Raw genomic sequence first — 21,593 nt, forward strand, 5'->3', positions numbered from 1 at the left:
TTTGCTGGCAATCATAGGTGAGCCATTATGTTGGGATGTGATGAAATTAAAAGAAAAGGAGAAGCAATTTTAGCCAGTGGTAAGGCCTGGAGACCTCGCGGTCCAAATACTTGCTGTGTTATTTCAGGGCTCTGGCAAGCCGCTTCACCTCTCCGGGCCTCAGTTTCTCCCTCGTGAGAGAGGAATACTTTTGTCACTTCCTGCACCACCGCAGGACCTGAGCGTGTGATTGCTGAGTTGATAAGTGACTTCTGAATGGAGACAGAAAAGTGGAAGAGAAAATCACCAACCCATTACAGTTTACTAGGCTCTTGGTAAAATGCTTGTCACTGTCACTGACCGTCCATGTAGTCCTGCTGGTTCCTGCGCCTGGAGATCAGAGAAGGGAAGTAACTGTCCTGAAGTCACACAGCTGGTCAGTGGCTGGATTTGAGCCCAGGCCAAAAAGAAAGGGCTTTCCGCCTCTGCTGCCCCTTTGCACCAGAGGCTTTCTTGAATTTTGAGCTGAGAGGAGAGAGTTTGCCTAACTGCAAGCTGCCCGTGTGCCAGCTGCTTCTAAGTGCTGTAGCAGGTGGGTGTTTTCCATGTAATACCCTCCAGGCTTTGACTGCCTGCCCCATCAGTCAATAATTTTGCAGTACCTCCTTCCCAGTGGTTTATCTGTATTTATAGATTGATATACGTGCACTGTTACACTAGTAGATTATACATCTACATAGAATAAAAATTTCAAAAGAAATACAGATAGCAGGTACAGTAAAAATACATTTTTTTTTTGCTAATCCTATGGCTCACCCTGTGTACATTCTGGAATAAAGCCCTTCCCTTTGGAGACTGCTGATTTGATGGGCCAGCATAGCCCTCTTGTGCAGGATGTTACCTGGAGGCCTGGAGAGGTTGTATCGCTTGCACAAGGTCTGAAAACCAGGTGTGTCTGGCTCAGAAGTTGTCTACTATGTTCCTCTTCATCTCCTAGGAGCTGGGGCTTGACTCGGCTGACTTCCCCGTGTTCTGTCAGCTCCTCTGCAACTCACCGATGAGTTTAACTGAGTAGGAAGTGGGGGGGGGGGCAGATTAAATCCCCTCCCATCCTACCAGGGGTTTGCTCAGACTCCCTCCTGGGCAGCAGGCAAGGGCGAGCGCTGCCCCAGGGTGTCCCACCCAACCCTTTGTGAAGAACTCCCTGCTAGTCCTCCCTGGTGCCACCCCAGGGCCTCTGCCTCCTCTGCCCTGCAGACAAAGGAGAAGTCAGAAATCTACAGGGTTCCTCAGCCCCGCAGTGGTACAAAGAGCATAGGCTTTTGAAGTCCTGCAATGTGGTGTTGAATTCCAGCTCAGCTCAGTTACCTCATCTGCAGAATGATATTTTTATCACTAGAGTGTCTGAAGAATTCAGAAAAAAAATGTGTCTGTCCCGATAGACGCTCCATAAATATTCCTTGCGTCTTTGGACTCCCATGATGCATTGCACTTACCTGGGCCCCAGGTGACCTGTACCTGGGTTGCGGCTTCTGTCCAGAAGCCTGGCATTCTGGCAATGTGAGCATTTGGGGAGCCCCAGGATGCCGAGGTCGTGAGTAGCACTTGGTCAGGTAAATCATTAAAGCTCCCGCTGGCCATTTCTTCTCCAGCAGGGGTTTGTCTGTCGGGAAGCTGGTTTGCAGAAGTAGCACATGGTTGAGAGTGCCAGGCCCAGAGATGGGTCAACTCATGTGGCTGCCCAGCCTTCCCTGTGAGGGAGATAACGAATTGCGATGACATTACGGTCCAGTGAAAAATGACTTTCCCAAGGTCACACACTAGCCTCCCACTTCAAAACACACTGCCAGCCTTTCTAGGATGACATAAGAGGATAAGGGAAAGTCAGAGCTGGAAGGGACCTTCTAGCACATGGCCCAGCCGTCCGTTTGACAGGTGGGGAAACTGAGGCTGGAAAAGGGAAAGAGACTTGTCCACAATAAGGCTGTCACAAAAAAATTTGGAATATTCTCCATTTTAAAAATAAAAAAGGATGCCTTCTCCGTACCTCTTGTCTTCCGTGCCACCCTCCACTCACCCCAAAAGAGCAGAATTCTCAGACTCCAGGACTTTGCAGGCTCTTTCTGGGTGCAGTGAGTCTGAAAGTTGGACTAGATATAACTCGACAACTGAAGGCCTTCTGTCATGGAAACAAAACTTGTCTGCACGAAACTCTGACCTTGGGGAAGTGGCTTTCCTCAGAACCTTGCTTTTCTTCCCTGTAAAACGGAGGTTCCCCCATTGTGGATGTGGTGAGACTGGCCCAGTGCCCTAAATCAGGCTGGTGGCTATTTTAAGTGGAAAGACCTTTTGTGCGGCTAGTTTGGGTGTGCAGAGATTGTAAACATCTCCATGATGATCCTTGTCCTGTGCCTCTGAGCCATTCACGGACCTGACCCTGCCTGCCCTGGAGCTGGGTCAGCCCCAAATCCCCCCTAATCAGCTTGTGACTTCAGGGAGCTCAGCTTTACCCAGTGCCTCCTGGTCACAGGATATCGGGACCTAGAGCTCTGCTCCTGCTCCAAGGGGCCGGGCATCCAGTTCTCCTCTCCCCGAGGCTGGCAGAGCCGGGGAGGCCTGGAACAAAGGGGGAAGTGTGCAGCATTGGCTTGGGACCTGCAACCTCACCCCTTCCCCCACCTCACTCCTGGGCGTAGAGGTGGCAAAGCCACTCAGTTCGGTAACCCGCGTCCTCAGGATGGTGGAAGCCGAGAAGGTTCCTGGTTGAACTCCTGGGCTCAGAGAGGCTCTGTCCAGACTGGCAGGCCCAGGCCAGGCCACCAAAACAAGCCTCCAATTGTTCCCTCCCTCTGTGGGAGGGGTGGAGCGGAGCCGGAAGCTCTGCCATCCAGCCACCAGGCCAGGGAGGCAGTAGCTGATGCATAAGCATTGGGATTTTGCAGTAACCGAGTGGGGCTCCCAGGCCCTGAGCTGGGCAGAATGAGGGCACTGTTCATCATCTCTAAGGCCTCAGCACCATCACCTTGCTGGCTTTTGCCTCCCCAAGGCCTCGGCACCCTGGAAGGGAGAGAGCTCTTGCCAGACCCCAGCTTATGGAGCCCTTGGTTGCTAAAGCCTCTGCTGGACAGGACATCTGCCCAGATCGCCCAGCCCAGTCTTGGCATTAGGGACTGGGGAGGTAAGGGCCTTACCATTTGACCTCAGGCCAGCCACACCTCCTGCTGGAGCTTGTTTCTCAGCTGTAGTAGGGATAAAAGCTAGCTCTCTAGGTCAGACGGTGGATTTTTTTGCTACAGAAGTAGTGGAGCCAACTGTAGAGAAGCGTACCAAGCGAAAGAGGAGGCGTCTTCTCCCAGCCGCGATGGTTTGGTGTTTACTCCAGACCTCTTGTGCGTGGGTATGATGCCTACAAATGTATTTTTATGCAATTGGATCACACTTTCTACATAGTTCTGTGCAGCCCTGCATGGCCCATCCTATTCACCCACCATCCTTTAGAGGTAAATATGTACCGTGTTTCTGCGCGCACAAGCAATTGGCATTGTACAAGTTCGTTATCTCTCGCTTCCTACACAAAATGTACATCCTCTATGTTGTTTGGACCTCGCTTTTTTCCCTTAACAGTCTACCCTGGAGCTCTTTCGTATCAAGTACATACAGATGTGTTGCATTCTTTCCAACAGCTGCGTAATATTCCATTACAGGCATGTCCCTCCAGGATTAAGAAATAGCACCCCCATCACTTTCTTTCTTCATACCACTCACCACCTGATGTCTTTTAGGTATTTTTTTCTGCCCCACCCCACCACCCCCAACTAAAACATCAGCTTCCACGAAGGCAGGAATTTGGTTCAGTTTATTGCTGAATCCCCAACGACAAAGATAGTGTTGGAAATGTGCCTTAAGGCATTATCTTTCCTTAGTAATATAATTTATTCTTCTTAGGAAACTCCTCCTATAGAGAAGTGGAGGTCTTAGAGGAAGGAGTATTTTCCAGGTCACACAAGTGTGGGAGCTGGGACTTAAGCTGAGAGTGTGGGGGGGCCTTTGCATGTTCCCATGGTCTTATCAAATTAATTTTATCATCGTCAAATGGGTGCCCATCTCACCACCGAATAGGTACCTCTCGGGGCGTCAGCCTCTCCAGATGTCCAGGTCCTGACCTAGGACCACACACACAGCCCAGGGAGCCAGTTGTTTGCATCCCATTTTAGGACAAACACCTTTTCGGTTATTTGGGGAGGATGACTTGGTTTTGCCTGGAAGGCTTTGAAAATCCTGTGCAGTTTCTTGTGTTGGGTTTGCACATAGCAGTTCAGGGGACCTGGGGCTTAAAGCAGAGATTGGCAAACTTTTTCTGTAAAGGACCCAATAGTGAGTAACTCTGGCTCTGTGGGCCACAACTGCTCAGCTCTGTCATTGTAATGCAAAAGCAGCCATAAATAGCATATAAACAAACAAGTATGGCTGTATTCCAATCAGATGTATTAATGGTCATTGAAATTTGAATTAATTTTCATGTGTCTCGAAATACTAGTCTTCTTTTTTTTTTTCCCCCAACCACTTAAATATGTAAAACTCGTTCTTAGCTGGATTTGGCCCACGGGCCAAAGTTTGCCAACCTTGGCTTAGAGCAAAATCCACCCAAATGGCCAAAACATTTCTGAGCTCGGGTCTGGACTGTCCTGGCTCAGAGTGGACAAGGCCCAGCGAGTTGCTGGAATGGAATTTGACCTCGATAGGAAGCACCAGGTAGAAACCTTGTTTCCTTCAGGGACCAGTACCCGGAAGCAGTGGGGAGGACACGAGCAGGAAGGGCATAGAGTTTGGTATCAGAGACCCCCCCCAGGTTGAAGCTTTGCAGAAGCCGAGGGCCTTCTGGTTATCTGCTTTTTCCTCTCTGGCCTCCAATCTCCTGGTCTGTGAAGTGGGAGCAATCTCTCCCCCAGAGTGTGCCCTGGTGGTTAAATCAGGATGCATAGGCAGCCCCTGGCACGCTGCCCAGTGCCACCAATGCCGCTGCTGGGGCTGATAAATGCGGCAGCTCCCTCCTCTCCTCTCTGCTTTAAAGATTGATGAGTACCTTCTGCCTCCAGGGCCACCGTGGGGTGCAGGGGAGGCTCAGCCATGCAGAAGCCCTGACGTCCCTGGACGGCTTGAAGGGAATGGCTTCTAGAGGAGTAAATGCCTGAGGTCTGCTGAAGGTCAGGCTTCGGAGGGTTAACCCATCGGTCTTATTTTTGGAAAGACTTGGCAGGATGGAAGAGGTCAGAGGGTAAAACGCCTGTCTCGGAATACAGAGCACTCAGGTCCCAGCCCTGGTTTTTGTTTCCTGAATGTCATGGGCCCCTGCCCTCTGACCTTCGGCTCCCCATCTATCATTCGAGGGTGTTAACGGCAATTCTGCAATTTCTTGGGCTTGTTTCTTTTTTAATGCCCAGAATTTTGTTCAAATGAAATCTTAGAAAAGAAATGTACACAAAATAAATAAAAAGGGAGCCAGAGCTGTCATGGATCCCATAAACTCCTCTCTGCACGCTTCTTACAACTGGGGACCAAGCAGTCACAAAGGCCCGTGTCCCATGCTCCAGTGTACCGCAGCAAGCCATGTGGGAAGCTGTGGGAGGAAGAGGGCCTGGGAGCGACATCTGGAGTGTGCTGGCTCCAGGACCCTCCTCCTGCAGGGAATGCCCTGCCTCTGAATGACAATAGCCCCGTGCCCTCCTTCTGCCAATATTGACCAAGGGCCTGCTACAGGCCATCCCAGGGCTGGAGCACTGTGCCAGGGACAGGCACTAAGGTGAGAACCAAAAGGCCATGGTGCTCAGCAAGTTATGCCAACATGGCCCGGGGCATCTGCATCCCAGTGGGTGGGAGGAGAGGTCTGGAAGCTGACACCTCATTGATGCCTTCCTGGGAGAGGGCGAGCTCTCAGGGGTCTCCATAACGACAGAACTGGGATAGGTATGGCGAGGGGTGGGTGCCGGACCCTGAGCCTGGGCCTCCTAGGAGGGTCAGGATTTGCACTCGGGTCTGCCTGACTTCAGCCATCTTTCCTCTGTAGTCCTCTGGGTTGGGGTGGGAGGTTGGGGAGTGACGTTAGCCTGTTTCCACCTCTCAGAGCTGATGTTCCAGTACTCATCAGGGGTTTGGTAAATGGCTGAGTAAAAATCTGCTAGGATGAACACCATTCTGGCAGATCAGATACTCACAGAACCAGTTTTGCACAAAAGCTAATTTCAGAAGTGCTGGGTTTTCTTTGTTTTACAAAGGTTCTGTGCTGTGCCTCACCCTGGACACTGTAAATCCCATTCTTAAGGGAGTGTCCAGTCTGGTGGGTGGACAGCAGGCAGGTATTCCCAACTGCCTGCAGCAAAAGCTGGAGACTCTAGAGGACACAACAAGGGCAAAGGGCTGGAGGAGATGGAATGAAATGTTCTAGGAGGGAGCCCTATCCCCGGGAAGTGGCGATGGGTGGCAGGGGGTCCCAGATTTTGGGTTCCACATTGCTTCTCCATCCCTAAAAAAGGCTTCTACAAGAAAGCCAGAAGCTGTGGGGTTTGTACAAACCCTTCTCTAAGGCATCACCAAGTAGTCCATCTTTGTTGGTCCTAAATAAATACGTGTCCAGTGAATGGACTTCATCACCGTGTTTCAGTTCCAGCCGCAGGGCCGGTGGGGGTACATGGTGCTGTGGTGACACAGTTGAGGGTGGCTTCTCATCTTTCCCTGATTCAGCAAGTTTGTTGAGTGAACCCTGCCAGGCTCCGTGATGGGCACTGATACAGAACTTGACAGCAACACCCCTTTTGGCGAGGGAGCTCTTGTCCTCATTTCCTATGTGAGGAAACCGAGGCCCAGAGCCACGACCACCAAGCATCCCAGCTCCAAGGTGAAGGGAAGCAGCTCCCTGCCTTTCGGCCTGGGTCTCCTGATTCCAAGTCCAGCGGTGCTCCAGCCGTGGGGGTAGGAGATGCGAGTGTGGATATGTGACTGGTCTCAGTGCCGCCTGCCTACCAAGGAGCAGGCGCCATGCTCCTCCCTGTATCTAGCATCTAGCCACACGGAGCACCCCATTTCATCCAGCCGCGTGGGGCCTCTTTCCTTCCTCCTGCACATACTGTTCTGTCTACCTGGAATGCAGTCTTCCCACCGCTTCCTCACGTGGCATACTCCCTGCATGTTCCTCACAGCCCAACGCCAGTGTCCCTTCCTGGGAACCCATCTTCGATTCTCCCCAGGCAAAATTACAAGTCTCTCCCTCCAGGCCTCCCACAGTGCTTTCTCCCACCCCCTGGTTGAAGCTCAGACCACAGGAGCCTCCCTGCTGGACCAGAAGCTCTTCCTTGATGCCAGGATTGGGGCCTGTTTCCTCCAGGGCCTGCGGCACGGGTCCCTGAGCATTTCAGTAGTTCCTAAAGCAGCAGCCTGCTTGGGTGAACGTGGATGTAACTGAGGGTGTGGGTAGGCAGGTTTTCTAAAGCAGAGTTTGACCTTGACCTACCAGGTGGCAAAGTCCTTCAGAGGGGTTTATCCTTGGTTCCCAGCAGCCCCCACTCCCAGAGGCTACAGCTGCTCATCAGCACCCCCGGGGTGACTTCGGAGGCCTAGAGACCCCTGGAACATCAGAGCCAGCCTGAAAACAAGGCCTGAAGTAATAGTATTTACCTCTCACAGAGCCCCTGCCCTGCTGCAGCATCATTCACGCACTACTGACCAGCGTGATTTTTACCAGATCCACATAACATCTGTATTTTTCACTTATGTTTTTATTTAACTTGCTTTGTTCTAAGTAATATGAACAAAGGGCTTGTAAAAAAAAAAAAAAGTACAAAAGGGTATGAAATGAAAGTCTCCCACTCTGCCTCTGCCCGCCAGGCCCCGCTCCAATGTCACCCTGCTTTGCCTGTGCGTTCTTTTGTGTAAGTAGATCTATATCTTCCCCAGGCACCCAGCCTTTTTCTTTTCTTTTTACATAAAAGGTAGCATACAACACACATGCTCTGAAGCTTTGCCTTTTACTTCAGATAACTTGGGGAGTATCCCAAGTCAGTACCTAAAGAGCTTTCTTTTTGTTGTATTCCATCCTGTAGCTGGGCCACATTTTATGAAATCCTAGGTTTGCATTACTAGTTTATATTTATTCTAGCATGTACTAGAAAAAGAAATATCTTGTGTGCCGTTCGTATCACACGATGGACAACCCTGAGCTAACACGTGTGACTCACGGGCAGAAAGCCCTCGCTGCTGGGGTTCGACAGCCGCTGTTGAGTCCTCCTTCTGTCGATGCTCAGTGCCTTCCCACGTCCTCTTACTGAATCCCCGTAGTCACCCTATGAGTTGGGCTGGGCCAGGGCCCACCAGAGGAGGTCAGGTGCTTACCACCCACTCAGGACCGACAGCCCTCGGTCTGAAGGCCCCCTGAGGAGTTGAGAGAAGGGAGACTTGGCGGGGTCCTGGGGCATGCTGAGCAGGGGGTGTTTTCGAGGTGGGCTAGGATAGGATTTAAGGGAGTGCAGCCCGCCCCAAGGACAGCCCCAGCATCTGGGGTGGATGTCCAGAGTGAGTCTGGCCAGGAAGGGGCCAGGTGGCCCAGCGGGAAGGAAGAGCCCAGCCCTCTCCCCTGCCAAACAATGGGCTCTGGCTTGTGCACTCGGGCTGGCTGATGCCTCCTTCCTCTTTCTTAGCCTCTGATGTGAGAACCTTGGCTTTCACAATCGTTGGCCTGATGGACTGCTTCTAGAGAAGAAAAGGCCGTACCAGGAACAGGTCTGATTAACAGCTAAGCCCAGGCCTATCTGATGATCTTGAAGTTAGGGCTGCTTCTGGGTTCTGTGGGGAAACGGGGGCCCATAGCAAGACCGTGGCCGAGCTGAGGCTCTCCCCACCACAGGTTTGGCTTGGGATTCTGTGCTTCCCAACCCTCCCTCCCTCTGGTGCTCAGCCCAGTGTGGCGCACTTGGCGAGTGCCAGTTGTTTCTTCGGTGTCCCTCCCCCAGCTCCATTCTCTCACACCCAGTTAAGGGGCTGCCTGATGTCACATTTCTTGGCATCTCCCTTTTAAAAGAAAACAGAGTCCTCTCCTTTTCTCTCACAGGCACCTTGCTCACCCAGGGCCCTCCTGCTGGCTGGCCTCTTCCCTGTGTGCTGCCTTTATGCCCTAAGCTTCTAGGGGACAGAAACTTACCACTCTTTTTCTCCTCCAGCCCTTTGCCATTGGAAACACGTTGGCCCAACGCTCTTACTCACCTCGATGTTATATACTTTTCCAAGGCACATTCCTGGCTGGTGCGTCATAGGTGTCCACATAACCCTGGGAAGCTCATGGTCTGGGGATGGTCGCCGTGAGGGACATTGGGTGGGGGACCAGGAGCCCTGAGCTCCAGCCTGGCTCTCTGCAGACCCCTGAGTGACCTGGAACTTGTCTCTGCCTCTCTTTCAGAGGCTCAGTTTCCCACCCTGTGAATGGAGGGGAGGGGGGGACGGACCACATCTCCAATGCTGATAAGCATGACTGTTCCCATTTTGCAGACAAGCAAACAGAGGCTCCTAGAGGAGCAGGGAAGGGTGACTTAGCCTGCTGGAATTCACAGAGCAAGGAGGCAGGTGGTCTGGAATTAGAAGCCAGCATCTTAGGCTCCAAATCCAGGTGCTTCCCCCCATCTATGCTGCTCCTCCATGTCATTTGGCCCCCCTTGCATGGGGCGTTGGTTCTTGGCCCTCCCAGCCAGAGAGTCTGGAGCCACCTGAACCCCAGACATGGTTCCACCAGGGGAATGAGACCCCAGAGAATGCCAAGACCTGCTCCTCTCTAGCCAAGACCTGGCTCCAGAGAGAGAGAAGAGCCTAACCCCATCTCCCCAGGAAGGAGTCTGGCCAGCCTAGTATCTAGAAGTCGGCAGGGCTGGTTCGGACACCTGAAGTCAGGAAGTGGCCAAGTTTCCTGGGAGAAGGACTGGTTTGGTGTCAGGAGTCAGGCAAGATATCTGAACAAGGGAACCTGCCAGCCCAGGCCTGCCCTGGAGTAACCTGGGCCCAGACATGCCTGTAACAGTGTGTTTTTTCCTCTGCAGAAGCTGACGGGCCGCCTCATGCTGGCCGTGGGAGGGGCAGTGCTTGGCTCCCTGCAGTATGGCTACAACACTGGAGTCATCAACGCCCCCCAGAAGGTGAGTGCTGTGCCCGCCTTGGCTTATCCACACCAGCTTGCTCCGCTGTGCGCCGCACACTCACTCTGCCTCTTGGGTATCAGAGTCATTTAGGTCAGCTCACTATCTGCATCACCAGCCGATTTTCTGGGCCTAAATGGGTTAGAGACTCTTGGTTTTGGCCTTGGAGTCTTGGGGCTGCAGACTTCTAGGAGCTCAGGGCCTGCAGAATCACAGGGTCTTATAGGTCATCTTGGCCAACGTCCCGTCCAACACAGACATTGATAATAATCAAAGCAATGCTTGGTGTAACGATGCTGCATTTATGTGGCACTCTGGAGCTACAGAGGGCTTATCTCACTTGCCACTCACACAGCGCTATAAGGCAGACAGGCAGCGATCACCATTCCCATCCTGCAGGTGTGGAGAGTGGCCAGCGAGAAGAGAACTGCCTGGCATCAGCCAGCTAGTCAGAGATGGAGCTGGTACCCAGCACCAGTCTGCCTTGGAGCCCTCCCTACCACGTGGTCCCTGAGCCTGTGCTCACACCTGTCCACATGCAGCATACTCCCTTGTAAGGCGTCCTGTTGTTCCCAGTTGAAACTGCCTCCTCTCCCTGGAGGCCCTGTGCCAGTCAAAGCAAAAATGACGCCTTGCCCTAGGGAACCGCAGTGGGTGGAGATCTGCACTTACTTCCTTCTCCCCACGATGCATCCCAGATCTGTCCTCACTTGTTCACTTGAATGTCAGGACTGGAGGGACCCAGCAATCACCTCCAGCCCAGCCCACCTGCTTTAGGGAGGAGAGAAGAGGAAAGGAGGCAGGAAAGGCAATTGTCCCAAGTCCCTCTGCTATACCAGGCCTTTTGCATATGTTTATGAGCTTGGGTGGTGATTTCCGTTTTATAGACCTGAAAACAGAAGCCCTGGGCAGGCAGATATAATGACCAAGGGGGCAAGGTCACATAGCTAGTGAATGGCGGAGTCAGAAGCCAAACTCTGTTGTTTCCACAACCTCAGACTGTCTTCCTGACCAACCGCCTTGTCAGTTTGAAAATCTGTAGCTTCCTGAAGAGGATGAAATGAGAGTGGACAGTCTTCCTGTCAGGACCACATTCTTTGTCCAGACGGGTGTAGCAAGAAAGTGAGTGCGTCTGGCTCCCGAGGATCAGGGGCCTGTCTGGGGGAGCTGGGCAGCATTGGGAGCCACAGCTGGGCTTCCTCCAAATAGGCGGAGGGTGGCTGCGGGGGCCACACCAGATGCTGGGGAGCCGGTCAGTGGGAAGGCTTGGCCTGCTGAGTCACACTCAGCTGCAGCAGAGGTGATGGGACTTTTCCAGGCTCATCTGAAATGGCGACTGTGGGCCCATGCTTGGAACAGCCCCAAGCCCTGGCTTTGCTAAGTACTCTGAACAGCTCTTGCCAAGGTGTGTGCCTTGGAGCTGACGCCCTTTGGGAATCCTTACAGATGGAAAGTCTGTACAGTGTTAGAGGGAGGCGGAGCTCTCCACTAGATCGCACATTGGGGTCCCCTGGATGCTGCCAGAGTCTGATCTAATTGGTCTGGGTTGCGGCTTGGGCATCAAATTTGTAAAGCTCCCCAGCTGCTTCTAATGTGTCGTCAAAGTTGAGAACTACTGGATTAAGTGATTACAGAGTTATTGACAGAACGAGGACTCAAAGGTCAGGATAGAGGAGGTCTTTTCCAGTAACAGAACAAGATCAGGGTGAGCAGAGGGCCTGCAAAGGTGGGAAGAAAATGCCCAGAGGAGAGAAAGTGTGGTGTGTCACTAAGGTGAGAAGGCTAGGAGGCCAACAGGGTGAACCAGAGCCTGACCACTAAGAGCCTCATGGGTGGATTTCGTCTGCAAAATAGCCAGCCACCCGTGTGGCGTGGCACACTCAGAATGGGCATGTGGGCACTAACATGTAGGCAGAGCTCGAGGCTAGGGACTTCAGAGTCGGGACAATAGGCACCCATTGAAGAGGCCAGATATGATCAGATTTGCATTTTAGGGAAATGATTCAGGAGTCTGGCGCAGTGGGACGGCTCTGAGAATGTGGGACTAGAGATGGGGAATGGCCGAGAAAGCTGCTGTTGTCATAGAGGCAGAAGGACAAACACTGAGTAGGAAGATGGGCAGGATTTGGTCTTCAGTTCAAAAGTGGCTTCTAGGTTTTTTCCGGGTTACGTGATGTGGGATCTGGAGGAGGAGCAGGTATGGAGGAGCTGAGAGGTGCCTGTGGGATGTGGGAATGAAGGTTTGGTGTGACCCAGCTGGACACGTACAGGAAGCACTTGGACATGGGGTCTGTTTCTTAGCTGGGTAGTGAGCTGGAGAAGGGTGGGGAGCTGGTCACTGGAATCTAAATAGCAGTAGAGGAAGATGTCGAGAGACTGTGTAGAATAAAAAGAAGTAAGGGTCATGCTCCAGAGAACATCCCCATTGACAGAAGAAGAGGGTCCTTGGTAGGAAGAGAAGAGTGGGCACCTGTAAGCCAGAGACAAGAACCTCAAAGACAGGAGAACAGAAGCACCTGAAGACATCCGTGTTGGTATGGTTTGTTCACGGCCATGTCCTTAGCACCTAGAACAGTCCTGCCCATAGTAAGGGACACCTGGTATGTAGTGGGTGGATAAACAGAGTGAAGGAATGCGTCAGGTGACCTAGAGGTTGACCTGGACAAACTGGACAAATCAGCCTCATGTTGCTGAATGTATGAGACCTGACAGTGACCCTGTGGTGACAAAGGCTGACCAGGTGGAGCCGTGTGGGTAGATACCTCCCTGCAGTGGGTCGAAGAGGGAGGGAAAGATGGGAAAGAGTAGAGACAGCCCTTCCAGGCCCTTCTGAGAGACTTGGTGGGGAAGGGAGAAAAGGGGTGGTAGCCGGAGGGGTCGTCCAACTAGGTTTTTTTTTTTTAAGATGAAGACTTCATTTTTCACCAGGTTGTAAGAAATCGACAGAGGAGGAGAAGGTGGGATAAGGAGGGGAGAGGGGTCCTTTAGGAGGCACGTAGAGGTGGAGCAGAGCTGAAGCCGGGAGGGACTAAGATATTCCTTAGGTTGTGGATGTGGACAAACCCAGAGCAGAGTTCTTCAATTCTGGGGCCTCCTGTCTATTCAGAAACAGGGAAAGGTGAGAACTGCCGAGGACGCTGGGTGGGGCGGCTGGCCAGGTGTCTCCAAGGCCTAGTGGGCAGCCCAGAGGGCTCAGCTGAGCCTTTAAACGGCATTTACAGGCGCCTTTGTGGGCACCTGTCCAAAGGTCACATCAGAAACCAGCCTCTGAGGACCGAAGGGAGACCTGAGTGGCCAACATCGATAGCACACACACTGAACTCCAGCGGCATTTCCTGGGGCACGCACTCAGGCTGCTCCATCTGTTTGCTTTTGCACTTTACACAAGCTTGGCCGTAGTTTTTTCCAACCAGGAGCAGATTAGAAGTGACAAACTTGACATGTGAAGCGGGGCTAGGACGACACAAGAGTAAGAGCTGAAAGCGCGGCTCAGAGCCCGCTCATGGAGGCGCTGAAGCCATTGTCCTGGGGTGGCACAGGGATTCACTTCTGCCAACACTTCCCTTCCACAAAAACTGTGCCAGGTACCGTCCCAGACAGTGTGGAGGGATAGAGGGGTGAACACAGCAGGCACCTCCTGGCCCTCGGGGAGCTGCCTAACACATGGTCTGAGCTGGGCCCTCTCCCTGCCCTGCAGACTCACCATCAGAGGGGCGGAGAGACCCCTTGGGGAAAGCCAGAGTATAACTCAAGGAGGGCTTCAAGGTGCTGTGGGAGCAAAGAGGAAGGAATGGCTCATGCTGGGGCCGGGTGATGGGAGAGAGAGGAAGGGCTTGACAACCCTGCTAGACCTTGAAGGGTGGGTCGGCCTCGTGGGGAAGGAGGGCAGGTGTCCCCGGCAATGGGGACAGCTTGTGCAGAGATGCAGCGGCAGGAAGTGTTCCGCTGATGCGGGATGATGAACACGCCGACTGCCTTTGTCTGTTTAGAAGGACTTTCTCTTAGGAAACTGCTGGGCCAGCCGGGTTGGCCTGCTCTGCCGAGGAGACTGCCTACTAATGGTGAGGATGCCAGTCCGGCTGTTAATTACAAGAAGCTTGGTCTGCTCGTGAGACAGGCCCCAAAGGGCTTCCTCCTGGAAGTGGTTAATTAATCATAACATTATCTTAAATGTTTACAAAGCACCTCCCCATAAATTATCTCCTCTCACTAGCCCCACATGGCGGGTGGGGCTGGGGTTATCTTCCTTGTCTCATGATGGAGGAAATCGAGGCTCGCAGACTGGACTCCGGGCCTCAAACCTCCTCGCCCGCCCCTCCTTCCCCTGCCCCATACTGCATGAGTGATGACGACATCCCTGTGTCTTGCCCCTGCCAGGCCTCCTGTCTCTCCCGGGGAGAGGGGAGGAGGCAGAGGAGGCAAGCCCAGCCACAGAGAGAGTGAATAAATGAACAAGGGCATCCTGACCGGCATAGTGGGTGGATGGAGAACTGCCTCCCCGCCCCCCCCCCCCCCCCCCCCCGCAAGTGGCTTAGTTGCCAACAGAGATGACTAAAGCCCATTTAGAAACCATGAATTCCTGGCCAAGGGACAGTGTCAGGCATGTCTGAGAATGAGGCATCCTCAGAAACCAGACAGCTTAGGCTAAAAAGGGCCTGATGGTCCGTTGGCTCAACCTTCCTTATTTGACAAAGGAGGGACTTGGTCTGGAGAGCAGACGAGGTCTGCCCAAGATGACCCACTTGGTGAGTGAAAATACTGAAAGTAGGGCCTGCCTCCCAGCCCAGGCCTCTGCCCCCTCAGGCTGAGCTGGGCACCATCTCCTTAGCTCTGCCTGGATCCATGGAATCCTGGGTCCCCTCTCCCCTTCACCCATCTCCTCTAATCCCAACCCTCACAGCTTACTGTGTGCCAGGCATTGTTCTAAGTGCTTTAGAAATCATAATGCAGTTGTTTCTTATAATAGCCCCATTAGGTAGGCACTATAATCCCTGTTTTATAAGAATCTGAGGCACAGAGATGTTAAGCAATTAAACCAAGGACACACAGCTAGTAAGTGGCAGAGCTGGGATTTGAATCCAGGGAGTCCGGCTCCAGTCTGCGTCCTTGACCACTGTAGAAGGAATGGCTGTTATTCCTAGAGTCAGATGGGCACTGAAACACCCTTTCACACACCCACCTGCTGCCCAGCTAGTCCCTCCCGCTCTGGCTTCTGAGCTGAGTCAAGCTCAGTCATGTATAGACATCTCAACAGTTGCACAACCTCTTTCAACATTGCACCCTGTCACAGCTACATCATCTCGTAAGTCCCTCAGAGGCATGGCTTGTTTATCAACTAGTGACCGCCCTTTCTTTCTACCCCCAGCCCTGTGCTGGGACCCAGAGACACGGATGACTCATATCGTCCCCATGTTGAAATTTAGTCTGGAGGGAGCGCACAGTACCTTGTAGTTCACTGTCGCCGGGCAGTGCTGGAAACCTGGACAGGCCAGGGGAGGGAGAAGGCACCTGGCCCACCGAGCAGGGTTTGTCTCAACACTATTGATGTTTGGGGCCAGACAGTGCTTTGGTGTTGTGGGGTCTGTCGCATGCATAGTAGGATGTTCAGCAGCATCCCTGGCCTCTCCCCACTAGAGGCCAGATGTCCTCTAGGGGCCCAGTCGCCCCGTGTGAGAAGCACTGCAGGAGGGAAGGAGGGGTGGTTATCAGGAAGACTTTCCAGAAAGGTGTTTGTGCATTCTCTGGAAGGAAAGCTCACCAGGGAAAAGGCGAAGAAGCAGCACGCGGGCAAATGCAGAGGCACGAGGTGCCCAGGGGGGAAGGGGGAGTTGCTGTGTGGGAGTGGGAGGAGCCACTTCATCCTGAGGGTAGGGGTAGGGGCAGGGAAGGCTGGGGGCTGCACAGGGCGATGAAGACCCCAGCCCCATGTCTGCAGGGGAGCCCTGGAGACCAGGGAGCAGGGAGGGGCCGGAGAGAAGGCCTGGCCAGGGTTTGGAGAGAAGTCACCTCAGGGTTCTTCTGGAGAGGCAGCCTGGGTGGTCCGATCCTCTGCTGTGAGGTTGGAGCCCAGCTTCTAGCTCCATCCGGCTGCCATGGCCTCTTCCCCCAGGTCCCAGGGAGGCAGGGCTTTCTGTCCAGCCCCACCTGTAGCATCTGGCTCTGAACTCCCAGCTGCCCCTGGGGTGTGGCTGAGGGTTGCTATGGAGACATAAGCTCTGGGCTGGATGGGGGCAGCCCCAGCTGGTGGGGAGGGGAAGGCGGGGAACAGGGAATAGGCCTCAAGGCCAGGCTGAGGGACCGAACTGGACAGGCTGGCCTTGCCTCCTAACTGGCGCTCAAGGCTCAGGTGGCTGTTTAACCCCTTTATTCCCACAGTAACATCTACGAGAGAGAGACGAGAGGGCTGAGAGGGAGCTCTGACTCCCTCTTGGGGTAATCTGGAAGACCCAGGCCTCCTGGGATAGAGGAATGCCCACAGGGAAGGAGGGCAAGACCAGACGGAGGTTCCGAAACATAGACTCCGCCTCTTGGCAGTAATCTAGAATTCTAGATCAACGGTTGGCAGGAGAGCCAAATCCAGCTAGCAGCCTGTTTTTGTATGGCCTGTGGGCTAAGAATGGTTTTTATATTTTTAAAAGATTAGGGAAAAAAAAGAAGAAAAACAAGCAACAGAGGCCATATGTGGTCTGCATACCCTAATATTTTCTATCTATCCTTTTATATGAAATGTGTACCAGTCCCTGCTCTAGATAACTTTGACTTGCATGCTTCCCACTGACAGGGAACTCACTACCAGGTAATCTCATCCTCCAAAGCCTAGAAAGCTCTTTCCCTTGAGCTGAAGTTTGTGCCCTGGAGCTTTGCAGAATTCTGGGTCCTTCTGCCAGGGGCAGCCAGGCAGGGTCTGTAGCTAGAGCTTTACTCCCTGAGGCAGGCCCCGAGTTCCTTCAGGTTCTTTCTTAGGCTATAAGTTCCTTAGAGCAAATGCTCTGTCTTCCAGCAATTTTATAATGGAAAACCCTGTCCGTAATGCTCCTCGGAAGATGGCAACCTCCCTCTTGGAGAACAACAGCAGTGAGAGTAACGACCTCCTCCATGCGGGGCAGCATGTTCTGCCTCACAGCCAGGGCCTCCCTGCAGCCAGAGCCTGCACACAGAGGAAGTCGGAATTTCCTGCACAGAAGGCAGACGTGTGGTCCTTCAGCCGCAGTGGCCTGGGGTGGGGGTGGGAGACTCCCAAGGAGTCAGACAGGACGTGAGCCTCCTCCCCCGACCCCAGGAGAACTGCCGGGGTGAGAAATGGCTTTTTCCTGGAAACCCTCCAGTCCACGTGATCTCAGCTTCTGCACGCTGGCCCCTACAGTGTCGCTGAGTGGGCCTCTGCCCTCTGGTGCAGTGAGGGGGTGATGGGAGAGATCGCTAATAGCTCCCGACCCTACACGGGCTGACGCCGTGACAGCCCCCCTCACACTGACCGGGCCCCTCCTTTCTCCCCAGCGTGCATGCCCTCACAGACCCTCCGCGGGGTGGAGAGGTTGGGGATGGGCTGGGAAGGCAGCAGAGACGCAGAGGGAGGCTGCGCCTGGGGCATTCCACGTGCGGCCATGTTGGGGAGTAATGAATCGTCAAAAGTGGAACCTGGCTTCGGTGGATGGGAGGAGTCAGAGCCCGGGTGAGCCGCAGGGCAGGTGCTGGAGGGGTAGAGAGGAGGACAAATTTGGAGGCACAATCGACAGGACCTGGTCATTGACTGGATGGGGGCCGCGGCAGGATCAAGGGCATCTCCCAGGCTTGTGACGAGCACATGAGGTGGGAGCGTTCAGAAGAGGCACGTGCCAGCCCTGGCCTCAAACGGGGCTGAGGAGGCTGCCATTATCCCTGCTGTGGAGATGGGCTCTGTGGGATCCTGTTGGGGGTTACTACCTAAGTAGGCTCCTCTTCCCGTGGGTGGTACCCAGCCACTGCTAGGATGGATGCTGAGGGCTATGACTGAGCGGAAGAGGTGACCTCAGAACTTCTCCCCATGTAGGGTTCTGATTCTCCAGGGACTCCCTGCTCTCCTGGGCCTGAGGCCAGCTTTGAGCCCCACATGGGGCATGGACCCCCAGTGGGGAGAAGACACAGCGTCCATACCAGCAGCAGGAATGGAAAACCAGGCATAGCTTCTTCTCAGAAATCTCAAGCACCAGATCCGGAGGGAGGAACCCACTGCACAGCCCTGGCTTGGCCAGGAAGTGCTACAGGGGTGTGGAGAGGATGGAGGCAAAGGTGAAGGGGGCTGGCCGCTCCCCTCCCCTCAACCCCATAAAGTGGTCTGAGTAGCAGAGGGGCTCACGAGCCACAGAGGAGCAAGCCCTGGACAAGGTGTGGTCCCTGTGACTTGTCACCACAGGCAGGAGACTTACCTCGGGGGCTCTGGTAACACCTCACTTAAGCACACGGTCCTCTTATTGGCTGCCTCCTCCTCTCCAGCCCACCCTAAGAAGAGAGTTAAAGACCTGAACTGCCAAAACAGAAACCTCACCCCACGTCCTTAAGCTCATTTAGGCAGTAAGCCCTTCCCCAGCCCTTACTTATTGACTCTTTCTTGCACACGATTCAAACAAGTTCCATTAGCTGACTTGTTGGCAAAATTCAATAGGATACGTGGAGAGTTCTGTGAGACAAGCATCTGAACCACGGGAGGAGCGGGGAGGGCAGACCCTGAGAACTACGGAAGGCGAACATGAAGAGCCATCTGGAGCAAACACCCCTTCTTGCCCCTGCAGAGGGCCCCAAGGACATCCGTGCCCTGGAGCCCTGCTCGTGGGCAGCGAAGTGAGAGTGACAGGAGGGAGAACACTTTCCGCCCAGAGGATGGGTCAGGGAGGGCGTGGGCCCTCAGAAGGGTGAGTGTCGTCTGTGTGGACAGCTCCCTTACCCAGGACAGCTTGTTCTCTGCAGAGCCCGATGCATGAGGCATTCCTGTGCCCGTCCAGCCCTCCTGTGGGGCTGGTTTGTCCACTGAAGAACACAAACACTTTGTGTTCTGTTTTGTTAAAATCTGCCTTCCCTCTGCCCCCAGCAGAAGCCAGGGGCTCCCAAGAGGGGAGCCTAGGTCCTTCTTCATTGACTCCTCCATTCTACTCACCAGGTATCCCTGGCACCAGCTCTGGGACAGGCCCTGGTGGGACTCCACTGGGGTTCCTGCCCTCAGGGAGGACACACTTCTGGGACCCTTTGAGCTGGATCTCAAAAGGTTTCAGCGTGGTAAGGCAGGGTGGGCCCTCCAGGCCAAGAAACCAGGGAGGGTGGGGAAATTGTGCCAAGGGCAAAGGTGGAGATGGTGGAGGTCGGGGGATCGGACTGCTGTCTGGCAGGAACCTTGATTTTGAATTATGGGATGCAGGCTTGGTTCGACTTGGTCAGTGGCCTGCACTGCCCTCGGGTCAGTACTGGAATGTGGTGGGGTCCCTGGGCTGAGTGATGGTGCCAGGCACCGGGTAAGCGCTGTAAGGATGTGTCATTAGTTCCCTGCAGCACTATGAAGTAGATATTGTTCATGTCGTCATTTGAGATTAAATAATTTGCCCTCGGTCACACTGGAGATGAGTGGCAGAGCTGGGATCTGAACTTGGTTGTGTCCAGGTTCCTAACCCCTGCACTGTCTGGCTTCCCTGGGACAGACAAATAGATCGTTAGGGCTGCCTCTCCCTCCTCCCATCCCCGTGTCAACCTATCCTCACCCCCTGGAGCCTGGCCTCTGTCAGCTGTCTCCAGACCTGGGACAGATGATGGGCAGCAGGGCAGAAAAAGGATGGTTAGAGGCCAAGGACCCACTGCAGCTGTGGGGCCAGGCCCAGTGTACTCAACGAGCATTCCTGGCACTGGGCCTCAGTTTCCCCTTTGGCAATTGTGGCTACCCACAGCCTCCTCTTCTCCTAGACCCTTGGGGTTCAGGAGGGCTTGGGAGGACCAACAGCAGTGATGGTGGAGGTTGTACAGGTGACTGCTTACTGATGTGTGTGCATCACCAAGCAACGTGTGTGGGGAGGGGTCTGGGATGGGCGGGGTTCCCGTGGAGTTGAGCTTGAGCTGCAAACAGTAAGGGGAAGAGGGGCATGCAGGTTTGTGACTGGCTGAAGCCAGGAGTATTCTGATTATGTGAGCACGAGTATGTGTGTGTGATGGGATGTGTACACAGGAAGCTGTTTCTGAATACATTGGGCCTGCGCCCAGTGACACATATGGCTGGGTGGGTCTGGCCAGTCCCATAGCACTGGGTGTGTGTCTGTGTTGCCTGAGAGTAGGGTGAGTGTGCTCAGGCAGAACCGGTGCTGCCCGCCTGCCACATTGCTAGGATCCGGCCAGGCCCTCCCCTGGCTGGGGGCAGGGCTGGCGAGCAGGCCCGTGTCAGGACAGGTGTCTCCAGTTCCTGGAACTGCTTCCTTGTCCACAGCCTTCCCCCTACCTCCCAGCTGGGCACCTGGGAGAGGGGAGGAGGCCAGAGGTCCTTTAAGGTGGCGCTCCCTGGCCAGCCATGACGAGGAGCTGGGCCTGTGGGACAGAACACAGCAGCGTCCCATGGGCATGGCTTGTGTGCAAGTTGGTCACACCGGGCCCTGAGTGCAGTCAGTGAACCTACCCTTCCCTGTCTCCCAGGGCCTCCAGAATGGCAGAACCTGTCTGTCCAGCTGTATTTACTCCCCGCCATGGGGGTTGGGGCTGAGGGGGTAGGGGGGAGAAGGCGGGGCAGCAGGAGCTGGGGCTTTAAGCACCTTGAGGAGAAAAGGGGCAAGTGGGAAGAAGAACCTCCTCTCTGAACCTCTCTTTGCTCAATGCCCACACTTCCACCACTGGTCATTTGCCATCATCCCCAGCAAGTCTTGTCGAGCGTGTGAAACCACAGGGCACTGGAAACCACACCTGGGGGAAGCGTGAGAGCTGACACCGCTCTCGGAGGTGGAGCCCAGTCCAGTGTTTCTCTCTTGGGGAAACTGAGGCTGGGAAAAGGGGAGGGACTTGGCTCAAGAACATGCTGTGAGTTTGGGGCCAGGCCTGGCTGGGTGCAGGGCCCTCTCCAGCATCTCAGGATGAAATGGCCTTCTTTGCGCGGGGAGGGCAAGGGCGAGTGGAAAAGAAGGCTGGGTCCTGGCCCCACCCACCAGGCTGCTTCTCCCCCTGCAGGTGATCGAGGAATTCTACAACGAGACCTGGATCCACCGCTACGGGGAGCCCATCTTGCCCTCCACACTCACCACGCTCTGGTCCCTCTCCGTGGCCATCTTCTCCATAGGGGGCATGCTTGGAGCCTTCTCTGTGGGCCTTTTTGTTAACCGCTTTGGCCGGTGAGCAGAAGGGGTCTTGGCGCTGCCCAGGGAGTCCCAGATGGGAGTGGGAGGTAGGGGAGAGTTCCCTGCCTGTTCCAGGGTATTCCCTAGGACCCAGTCCCTAGGGAGTCCCAGG

The 21,593-nt window shown here is 54.3% G+C and overlaps 1 protein-coding gene across 1 annotated transcript in view; it reads left to right on the forward strand.

The window, feature by feature from the left end:
* The window catches only part of SLC2A1 (solute carrier family 2 member 1), a 28,770-nt gene that overhangs the window by 2,021 nt on the left and 5,156 nt on the right, over positions 1-21,593 (forward strand). Inside the window, exons 2-3 of the mRNA XM_008538524.2 lie at positions 10,053-10,148; positions 21,315-21,475. Coding sequence (XP_008536746.1) covers positions 10,053-10,148; positions 21,315-21,475 — 257 coding nt within the window. The remainder of the gene's footprint in view (positions 1-10,052; positions 10,149-21,314; positions 21,476-21,593) is intronic.

The sequence above is a fragment of the Equus przewalskii genome, chromosome 2 (assembly GCF_037783145.1).
Source record: "Equus przewalskii isolate Varuska chromosome 2, EquPr2, whole genome shotgun sequence".
NCBI lineage: Eukaryota > Metazoa > Chordata > Mammalia > Perissodactyla > Equidae > Equus > Equus przewalskii.